The sequence below is a fragment of the Anguilla anguilla genome, chromosome 10, assembly GCF_013347855.1.
Source record: "Anguilla anguilla isolate fAngAng1 chromosome 10, fAngAng1.pri, whole genome shotgun sequence".
Taxonomy (NCBI): domain Eukaryota; kingdom Metazoa; phylum Chordata; class Actinopteri; order Anguilliformes; family Anguillidae; genus Anguilla; species Anguilla anguilla.
In genome coordinates, this window is record NC_049210.1 from 3,005,281 (window position 1) to 3,015,872 (window position 10,592).

General features: G+C 50.6%; 1 protein-coding gene across 1 annotated transcript in view; it reads right to left on the reverse strand.

The window, feature by feature from the left end:
* Positions 1 to 9,363, reverse strand: part of si:ch211-102c2.8 (trichohyalin) — a 16,987-nt gene extending 7,624 nt beyond the window's left edge. Inside the window, exons 1-17 of the mRNA XM_035379271.1 lie at positions 9,279 to 9,363; positions 7,647 to 7,768; positions 7,390 to 7,496; positions 7,068 to 7,137; positions 6,731 to 6,856; positions 5,710 to 6,366; positions 4,759 to 4,893; positions 3,988 to 4,095; positions 3,464 to 3,556; positions 2,837 to 2,918; positions 2,275 to 2,455; positions 1,832 to 1,906; positions 1,504 to 1,596; positions 1,144 to 1,256; positions 946 to 1,057; positions 522 to 665; positions 202 to 327 (exon numbers count right to left, since the gene is read on the reverse strand). Coding sequence (XP_035235162.1) covers positions 202 to 327; positions 522 to 665; positions 946 to 1,057; positions 1,144 to 1,256; positions 1,504 to 1,596; positions 1,832 to 1,906; positions 2,275 to 2,455; positions 2,837 to 2,918; positions 3,464 to 3,556; positions 3,988 to 4,095; positions 4,759 to 4,893; positions 5,710 to 6,366; positions 6,731 to 6,856; positions 7,068 to 7,137; positions 7,390 to 7,496; positions 7,647 to 7,768; positions 9,279 to 9,328 — 2,394 coding nt within the window. The 5' untranslated portion in view covers positions 9,329 to 9,363. The remainder of the gene's footprint in view (positions 1 to 201; positions 328 to 521; positions 666 to 945; positions 1,058 to 1,143; positions 1,257 to 1,503; positions 1,597 to 1,831; positions 1,907 to 2,274; positions 2,456 to 2,836; positions 2,919 to 3,463; positions 3,557 to 3,987; positions 4,096 to 4,758; positions 4,894 to 5,709; positions 6,367 to 6,730; positions 6,857 to 7,067; positions 7,138 to 7,389; positions 7,497 to 7,646; positions 7,769 to 9,278) is intronic.
* Between the last annotated feature and the right edge of the window lie 1,229 nt (positions 9,364 to 10,592).

The window sequence follows — 10,592 nt, forward strand, 5'->3', positions numbered from 1 at the left end:
TTGTGTGTGTGTGTCTGTGTATCTGTGTGCATGAGTGTGCGTGTGTGTGCGTGTGTGTGTGTGTGTGTCTGTGTGTGTGTGAGTGTGCGTGTGTGTGTGTGTCTGTGTGTGTGTGTGCGTGTGTGTGTGTGTGTGAGTGTAAGTGTGTGTGTGTGCGTGTGTGTGTGTGAGTGTAAGTGTGAGTGTGAGTGTGTGTGATACCTGCTCCAGGTCCTCTCTCTGTCTCTGGGCAGCAGTGAGCTCCTCCTCCAGACCCATGTGACTCGCCCTCAGGACCCTGACCTCCTCCCCACACTGCTCCAGCTCCTGCTGGGTCTCCTCCAGCCTCTGGACACACACACGCACGCACACACACACACACGTATGCAATCGACACACAAAAACCGATCACAGCCTTCATTAAACACTAACTCTAAATAAATGTAAAAGTTAAAACAGCATTTAGACGTGATGCAAAGGCAGTTTGCACTACAATGACGTCATACGTGGTGAACGCCCTGCTGCTGCATGCTGGGAGATACCTCCTGCAGGGAGTCCAGTTTGTGCCGGGCCCGGCGCCGCTCGGCGAACAGCTCCGTCTTGGCGCTGTCCAGCTGTCTGTCCAGCTCCTCCCTCTCCAGGACGGACAAACCGCTGGCGTGCAGCTTCTGACACAGAGAGGAGAGCTTCAGTTCTTCACAACACACACAATCACCATCGGTATAAAGCAAGCTGCTCATCAGCCGCTCAATATTTGGTTAATATTTAATAAATTGAAGGACAGTCACCTGCAGAGAATGGTGTAAAAACAACATTACACAAAACCTTTCATGATAATGAGTACATTTTAATTTGATTGGCCACAAACTCGTTTGAACTGTAAGCGTGGTGCCCTCATAGGTTAATGCAAACAGTACATGCAGAGGAACCAATCAGCCAATCAGAAACAAGAGGTGTGTTCCGTACCTTCTCTGCCTCCGCCCCCTTGTGCCTGCGCAGCGCAATCAGCTCCTCCTCCAGATCGCGCAGCTCCTGCGCATGGGCGTCCCTCTGGGCCTGCAGCACGCGCAGCTGCGACCTGCGGCACACGCAGACGACACGGTCCTGCACTGGCTGCACTGCATCGTGGGTAAGTGACGTGTGAGTGACAGGTGCGTCTGTTACCTGGTGCTGTCCGCCAGCGTCCGGCTGTCTCTCAGGCTGGCCTCCAGGCCCCGCCCCTCACGCTCGGCTTGCTCCGCCCTCTCCTGGGCGTACTCCAACTCCTGCAAGGCATGCTGGGAGATCACATGATCACACGGGGGAACCTCATTGGGTGACGAGCTCATGAGCACAGATATGACGTTGGTGAAGCTCAGTAACACCACAGAGATGAGGCTCCAATAAAGGAAACATGTTCCGACATATTGCTTAAAAATGATTATTTTAATGATTACTATTACAAATAGGGGCTGCCTAATTGTATTTATAAGCATATCACAGCAATACCCTTGTGTGCATGTGTGCGTATGAGTGTATATATACCTTCTTCTGTTGCAGTAATGTAGTGAGGGACAATTCCGTATCATGTAGCTGTTCCCTCTTCTGTTTCAACCTCTCCTCCTCCCTTAGGCAGTTCTGTAACACACACACACACACACACACACACACAGAGATACACACATACACACGAACACAGGAGCATTACAGAGTAGAACAGGAAATGTCCCAAAAAAACAAGCACAAAACTAAACCAAGGTGACACATAAAAGGCACCAACCACAGAAAAAGACCTGCAGTGTAGCAACAGCGCCCCCTGTCAGTGGCCGCATGTATAGCCCACAGAAGAGGACCGTGACGGAGAGTAGCTCACCTGTCTCAGAGCGTGGAGAGCTTCCTCCAGCAGCAGCCGGTCTACGCTCATCGCCTCCAGCCACCCGCCAGTCAACTGAAACAAGGAATCATGGGAAAATTACATTCTTTCATCTTTTTCCATAAAATTACACTGAATTTGTTCAATAAACGCTGGCGATAAATGTTTAACCTCGTAACACTTTCAATAAACGAAGAGTTGAATGAAAAGTAGAGAGTAAAAAGAGGAAACACTTCAAGCATATTAGAGAGCGAGAGAGAGACAGCAACAGGAGGAGAGAGAGAGAGAGAGAACGACAGGGAGGAAGAGAGAGATAGAGCGATGGGGAAAGAGGGAGAGAAAGGTGGAGAAAGAGAACACCAGTGGCTCAATTTCCGATTCCAAACAGGGCAGAAAGAGGATAAAGGTAAAATGCTCATAACCGGATTATGTAGCGGCCCCACCGTGCGTAAGTGCGGCCGTCTTAACCGGCCGGGCCGTCTCCTCCAGGGGGCGCTGTTCTTCTGCACCAGCCCTCTGTGGTCCAGTCCTGAGAGGCCCGTGTGCTCTTGCTCCTCCTCCTCCTCCGCCTCCTCTTCCTCGTCAGTTTCCTCATCGTTTGAGCAGTCGTACCTGACCACAGCGCTAACAGAGAGATAGCCGCACAGAGAGACAGACGGTCAGTTTCCGTCAAAATGTTCGAACCCAGACAACGGGGCCCATCGGTACACTCTAACAGGGTCTTAACAGAAAGAGGCACCCAGCATTTAATACTGATGTACAGACATTTAAATAAATATATGACTGCTGTCCAGGTCAAGCTGCCCTTATGGAAACTGAACATACTGCAATACATTGCACATATGTGGACATTACGGAAAACATAACGACAAATATATTTCTCATCACTGAATTAAAAATAAAGAAAAATACAGTGTGTCTATTGCAGTGTATTCCTCTATCCAGAAGGCTGGTACAGCTTTAACCGAACCTGAGAGATGAGTAATGACATTCGGAGATTCCAACCTGGGGGGTCCCCTCCGGGAGTTATGGGGTGCTCTGACTCGCCGGCTTCCATCCGGAACATTCCGCCTCAGAGCCTGCAGGCCTGACGATGTTTTTACATTTTTTTTTTTAAAACAGTACACACAGCGATTTTTCAACGTGACAGTAGCAGTAAAAACAGAAACGGTAAGAAACAAGAATGTTAAATAAAAGATGAGTGTTGTTTGCTGCTCATATAACTGAGGTGAATGCACTAACTGGAAAAAAAACGAAAAACAAAAAAAGTCAATCTTAACGACTGTTTTATTCATGTATTTAGGCTTAAAATATTATTTTGATTACTTGTTTGCTGAGTAAGACGAAAAAGGTTGCTAGTGAGGTGAGACAGTTTTAATAATTTCAAGATTTTCCAGTGGTATAAGACAATTTCAATTGGTAGGCAAAAAATAGCTTAAAACAAGCAAAAAAAATTTCTACTTGAGAGAAAAAACATTAAGATTTTAAGACTCACTACAACAGTAAAACACTTGTTCAGACAGACTTTTTTTGCAGTCTGTCCTCTTGCATTGTAAGTTGCTCTGGACAAGAACATATGCTAAATGAATGTAGCATAATGTGATGTGAGTAAACAGCAGCATATGGACTCACTGAACTTTGACCTTGGCTCCAGCAGCAGGTCAGGGTCACTCTGGTCAGTACACAGGTCCTCCAGGTACAGGTTCCCCTGGGCACACCTGACCGCTGAGGGGAGAGGGGGGGATACGGCAGGAGGGGGACACAGGTGAGTGTGACACCCTCAGATACACGCACACGCACACATCTTGTTTTACCTTGAATATATAACAAAATCACCATGCTAAGGGATTATCTATGATGCACTGGCTAACGTAGCTATCCAGCTAGCTATGTTATGTAGGGTGAGTGGGTGGGGTTGTAGTAGGAGAAGACTTCTTTGATTGTAAACACAGGACCACAGCAAGGCTTAAAAATCCTGCACAGTATGCCTTCAAAATAGGAGCTGATGATGAATCCAGCAGTAGAGTTGGACAGCACAGGCAGTGAGGAGAGAGCCCCTTCACTGTGTGACACACGTGAGAACGGGGAGCACGTCCTCTTACTGCAGACCCAACGCCCCCCCCCCCCCCCCCCCCCCCCCCCCCCCCAGACCACACCTGCACCGCAGCGGAGAGCCTTCCGGAAGTGTTCCCGGACCCGGTCGGTGCGCACCGAGTCCAGGTCGCTGTCGATGGTCACCGAGTCGAAGCTCTTCACAGGAACGCCTGCGGACACGACACACACCGAGGGAGAGGAAACCGCAGTCTTCATCAGGTCAAAACAAATACGCACACACGTAGACACAACGTTATTTTTCACTTTTATTTATTTAACCATTTTTTAACCAGGAAAACCCCATTGAGATTGAAATCCCTTCTGCAAGGGGGAACCTGACATGAAACACAAAGTTACACCAACAAGACTTACACCTAACAAAATGTACAAACGTCAAATGTGGAATGAGACAGAGGTGTAGGCAGGTTATTTTCAGAAAGGTCAGGTATTTTGGTTCTTGGGTTTGAAGAGGTGCAGTTTTCAGCAGAGACGGCCCTCTCTGTGTAACGGTTCATCACTGTAACGCCCTTGCTATAATTTTACAGCAAGGCTGTCAGGATGCTAAGCGGGTGAATATCAGCCTTGCAGTAGTGAGAGAAAGAGGTTGAGCGGCAGGATGTGGGCACAGGGGTGGAAAATTTAGGGGTCAGAAAGTAAAAGTCCCGCCACGTGTTTCTTCCACCCATGAACTCAGCCAGCCGATTTAATTAGCTCTACAGTGCCTCCTGGCTGAAGAATTCTACTAATTAGCAAATCCAGGTGGTTGGATCAAAATACTGGGGAGGACTTTTACTTTCGGGACCTGGACTCTCACACCTGTGCGTGTGCAGTACCTGCCAGGTGTCTGACAGCGGGACGGGCGGGGGGGCCCGTGACACCCTCTGTCTCCGCGGTGATCACACTGGACCGGGACGCTGTCAGGACACCGGTGCCACTGCTGCTGGGGGGGCCGGGAGCGGAACCGAAACCTGAAACGGGAAAGAGACACGTGTGGACGCCATCTGACACTGGTCATGGAGAACTGCAAGATGGCTGGTTTTTCATTTTTACCATGAATTGGTAGCTGGTTCACTCAACACCCAATTCAGAATCTAAGGGACCAGCTGAGGTGAGTAAAAAATTTTTTTTTAGGTTTTTTAAATTTATTTTAAACTGTAAATCAACTGCTCCTGCCTCTCGCCCAATGCATTCTGGGATGGGCTCCAGCACCTCCCGTGAGCCTGACCAGGAATAAGCGGGTATAGATGGATGGGTGGATGGATGGAAATCAACCGCAATTAACAAACACATTAAATGAACACACATTAAATGCATTAACAGTAAGGGGCCAGCAGGTGGCGATCCAGGACCAGGGTTGAGGAGCCGAGCCCATGACGAATGAACATGGGGCTCCAGGCTGAGTAAACACACATCCACACGGCGCTACCAGGAGCAGCTGTGCCGGACCCGGACGGCAGCGCCGGTGGTTTGGGCCGACTCACCGGCCAGGCCAAGAACCTCCGGCAGGCCCCCGTCGGTGCAGTCAGGCGGGGCGGGACCGGGGCAGGGGGGGTCATAAGGCACAGGAGGTGGGGCACAGAGGGGGGTCTCCGTGTCCCTCTGCGGGGAACGGCGGGAGATGGGGGTCCAGCCAGGGGAGGGGATACGGAGTTTGAGTTCTCGTTCTGTGGGTTCTGGGGTGGGTCCAGGCCAGCTCGGACACCTCGACATCATTCGAGTCCCGGACCCGCTAACCTTCTGCGCTAGAGTGTCTGATTTGGGTTTTAAAGAAGCCGTGGTCCCACCTCCTGACCCCTCTGCATGGGGTGTACTGGTCCAGTTGGTCCCATCGCTGGTTGGGGCAGTCCCAGGCCTCTTGTGGACACATAGCGGGGTTGAATCTGTTAAAGCAGTCATGCTGACACTCCTTCCTCCAATGGGACGGGACTCCTGGTGGACACTGCGTTTTTTACATCCCTGGGGTGGCTGGCCCTGGGACAGTTCAACCTGCTCAGAGGCTGTGTCTCCTGACTGCTCACTATCGCCCCCTGGTGGTGGGAGTTGGGAGTGCTGTGCTTGTGTGCTCTGTTCACAGAGACCCAGTGGAGCTCCGCCCCCAGGCCCCGCCCCCTCGGCTCTGACTCCGCCCGCTGGCTCCTCCCCTGAGCTCCCGCTCCCAGGCCCCGCCCCCTCGGCTCTGACTCCGCCCAGCGGCTCCAGCATCTCCTCCCTGAAGCGGGCGGCGAAGTCCTCGGTGCGGACGCTGTCCTCTCTGCGGGGCGGCGGGCTCCCGTACCCGCCCTCCGCCCGTCCCAGCAGGCGCTCCAGCCTCCAGAGGCACCGCTTCCGCTCGGAGTCCTCTTCGGCCTCCCCCGCCGCCGCTCCCCCATCATCCTCCTCTTCCTCCTCCTCCTCCTCCTCCTGTTCTGCAGAGTCAGGGCCCCTGCTTCCTGACTGCTTCTCTGTGAAGGAAACAGCGAGTGGAGAGTTTGGATTCAGTCCGGGTTAGTAAGGGGGGGCGGGGCTCCAAATGAATGTGGAGGCGTGGGGGGTGTGGGGAGGCTGAGCCGGGACGTTATCTGTTATTGGGCATGACAGCAGGGGAAGCGCCTGTTCTCCGGGTCACTAAGTCGTTCTGTTCTTGATAAATGTGAAATGTTCCAGTGGTTGCTGTTTCAGGACTGGTTCTTGGACTTCAGCCATGGGTTCATTCTGTGAGCCACTGTCCAGAGATGGAAGCTTTCTGGCAAAGCAGGGCCCCCCCCCACCAATCAGCAGGCTAATATTTTGCCGGGGCTAACACTGCAAACAGTTCTATAAGGTTACCTGAGGAGAGGTCTGGAGTCTCGGAGACGGAGTGTCCCACGTCGAGAGGGGGGGTGGAGGTGGCATTGGTGTGGAGGGTACTCCCAAACCCGGTGTCCTTGCTCACAGACTGACTCTGACCGAGCGCTTCAGCACATAAGAAATAAAAAAGCAAGGCATACAGGGCTCAAACATGGAGGACAGGTTAAAGGATAACACCAGTAATGCTCATTTTTTTAGCATCATCAACATATCCTGTGAAAAGACCAAAGTCAATAATGTTAACGGTATTACCGATGTTAAAGGCATAAAGAATGCCATTTCAAGGTGTGTCTGTTTCCTGAGAGATCGAGCCTACCTGTGCTGTTGTGAGTCATTCTCTTACTGTTCCCACCATCCTCTCTGGCTCTGACAACATGGCTCTGGGCCTGGAAACATTTCGACAGTAGGACAGGTGAGACACCAACATTAATGATGTCACAGACAGGTGAGACACCAACATTAATGATGTCACAGACAGGTGAGACACCAACATTAAGGACCTCGCAGGTGACCGATCCAGCTCTAAAGCTCTAGTTCTGAGGGCGGGGCGGATCCTAAACCTAGCGAAGCCAACCGGGATGATTTTATTCAGCTGGCGCAGGTGCGCACAGAGCCTTGCTCACCAGTAAGAGGCTCACCTGTAAGCGGCTCAGCTGGGCGTCGATGGCGTCCAGGAGGAGGTCGCAGTGGTCCCGGGGCGGCCGGGCGTGAGCGGGCCCCGAACCCCGGACCTCTGCCTCCACATCTGAGCAGGGGAGAGAGAGGAGAGAACATCTGATCAAATCAAACATATCTGTATAGCGCGATGTGTGTGGAAAAAAACACATCAGGCCATCACTATGTAGAGGAAATGCACATCCTAAACCAAACATGAATGAGTGTGAGGGCGTGATACCAGAGTAAAGCAGCTCGTCTGTGTCCTCTCCCGTCTCCCCCGGCCCCTCCTGATCTCTGTCGGCCATCTTGCGAGGCGCGTGGACGGACGCGGCCCACTTCTGATTGGCTGCAGGGCAGCGGCTGAGAAACACAACGGAAGTACGGTTAAAGTCGCGCGACGTGAAGCGGCTTTGTAATCCCCTACCATTCATTTCAATGGGAGCCCGATTTTTCGCGCCCGCAAGGCATGCTGGGATGGCTGGCAATGCCTTGCGGTCGCGAAAAATCGGGCTCCCATTGAAATGAATGGTAGGCGATTACAAAAAGCGCTTCTCGTCGGAGAATGCATGGCTTTAACCTAAAGCCAGACTCCGTTTACAGTAGCACCGCAAACACCTTGAACATCAAAGGAGAAAGCGCCAGGTGTCACAGTCCACCTGGAAAACTGTTATTCCTCTCATGTAACAGTAATGAATGAGCGTAATAGCAGGGTTAGCATTTAGGGTTATTCAGAAGGTACACACCATACAACAAGAGGTGGGCAGTCAAGCGTAAAGCGAAACAAGTATCCGGTCTGCTTATTATAGGGCGGTACTATAGGCATGTCAAAAACACTGTATATGATACACAGCGCTCTGTACAGGCGGACAATGGTCAACCTACAGCGCCTGAAGAATGGCTGTCGTTTGTTCATGACCTGAGGCCTTTCCGAGCGGTTTTCATGCCTAGCAGTGCCTTATAACAAACAGACAGCTTTCCGGTTTCACCCTACAGGGGACTGTTCGCCTCTTGGTGTAACATTTATACCTTCTTGCAAAGCAAGCCAGAACCCCATTGTGGTGATTGGGCTATTTAGAAGGCCAGGGCCAATGCTTATGGGTCACAGAGCACGGTTCAGTTCTGAGCATTTTAGAACACATTTAAAGCAGCCCTGCTTCCCTGGTGTCACATATACTAGGTCTTCCACCGGCTGGGTTAGCTTAGGCCATAGCTCCAGACAGCTCTGACACAGGACGCCTTTGCAGCTATGCCAAACTAAGAAATAGAGACCAAGCCAGAGGCAATCAACGCTGCTCGCTTCACAGGCCAACGTTACTTCTTTCAAAAGCAAATTGCCTTCTAGAGAACTCTCTGCCACTCGCCCCGTTCGAACTCGCGCGGTCATACCGGGGCGACTGTCCTCGCGAGGCAGCCCCGCCAAGCTTGTTGGAAATATACTGCATCGTCCTTACTGACCCACATCGCCTGGGGCGCGCGCTTAGTGGAGACCGAAGATGCGGCTCTGCACGCGGACATCGGTTCTGCATCGGTTTAAAAGCCGTACGTTCTGCACCGGAACAACTGACTGGACAAAAACGAACCAAAGACGTTAAAGGTCCAGGTGCCAGCTGGGAGACTGTTGTCAGTGGTAGCCTACATGCAGCTGTGACTATTTACATTTTCTCACTTTATATTCAGTAAAATATCTCCCAGGTTTCTCCTCGGCGGCTTTTTCCGGTGATTGTGTGGATTCGTGTCAGTGATAACTTGGCTGACATACAGACCCCCCGGCCCCCCACCCCTCCACCCCTCTCCGCAGCCTAGGGAAAGACAAGGGTCACCCTGGAAACATAGCCCCCCCCCCCCCCCCCGCCTCCCATTTGGAACTTACAAGACAACAAGTCGTGCTCCGACAAAGAACACAATAAATTCCACAACCATTCACGTGTGGTCAGTTCACGTAGCTCAGAGCCAACAAGGAAAGTTGCTGGTATCTGTCAGCAATTAAAGCCAACCAGACGCGCACACACAAGTAAACAAATGAACAAGCGGTATATCGTACTAGATAATTATCTTACTATGACAGCGTGCAATCTCTGCATCACGGGTAGTTAGCACTACTGCAAAACGTTTCTTCAGAGGTGGACCATACCATTTTCCACATGCTTCAAAGTTAGGTTCAAATTAACTAGCAAGTCTTCAGCTAAAACCAAATTGTTCCAGCTCTGTCGGTCAAAGGGCGTTTGCAGAATTCTCGCGGAACTTTAAAATCTCAGATTTAATTTCATGCAATGAAACCAATTTAACGACATACAGTTCCACTGGTGCGCAGTATGGAATTAAAGTATATCTTACACAGAGATTAGGCTACTTTTGGAAATCAGTTGAAGTGAAGTTGAAGTTGATCACTTTGAAGTTATTTTATTGTCTAATAAATAGTAGCCAACATATGTATACATTTATATTAAGAAACCAGATCAAAGCAAAACATGCAAATATGGATGCACTTACTTTTGGTTCTTGCAGTGCGTTCTTATTGTTCCAGCAGATATGTTTGCCAGTTCTCATATTACTCCAGCTGTAGCAAACGAGCGCGTTCTGTTTAGGAAGAAACGTGCCTAACCTGAGCCCAGGCCGGAGTCGCCTAGCAACCATCTAACAGAGGAGGTCGAAGCAATAACCGTCCGAAAGACCACGGGCGCCCGCACGCGGGACTCGGTGGTCCAGATTGGCTGAGACAACTGGGGTTGCCAGGACGCTGCGCGAGGCGGGAGTTGGAGCGCCACGTTCAGGGGACTTGGCACACGTACCGCTTGTTTTGGGTCCTGCAGATCAACGTCATACCCCACGGACAGGAGCACATTTTAAATTTATCAGATTAAAAACACAGTGGCAAGTATACGGCTGCCGTTAGTTACGTGAGGGAAAGTTACTCGAAAATTACGTTTTAGTAGGCAAATAAATGCTATAATTTTTTTACGTCTTTTGTCGTAGTTGCTTTACGTTTCACTTCTGTTTCAGTCGATAATTTCTTCCCTGCAGCTTGTTTAGGCGTTTCGATCATCGCTATGTGGTGTAAACTACAGTTTTGTGTGGAATCGAACTTGCTTGAACATAAAACCGTGAGACAACTAAGACAGCAGTTTTAGTACATTTCATGAGCTGGACATAGCAGTAAATTGCCAAACAATGTGACAAACTTAAG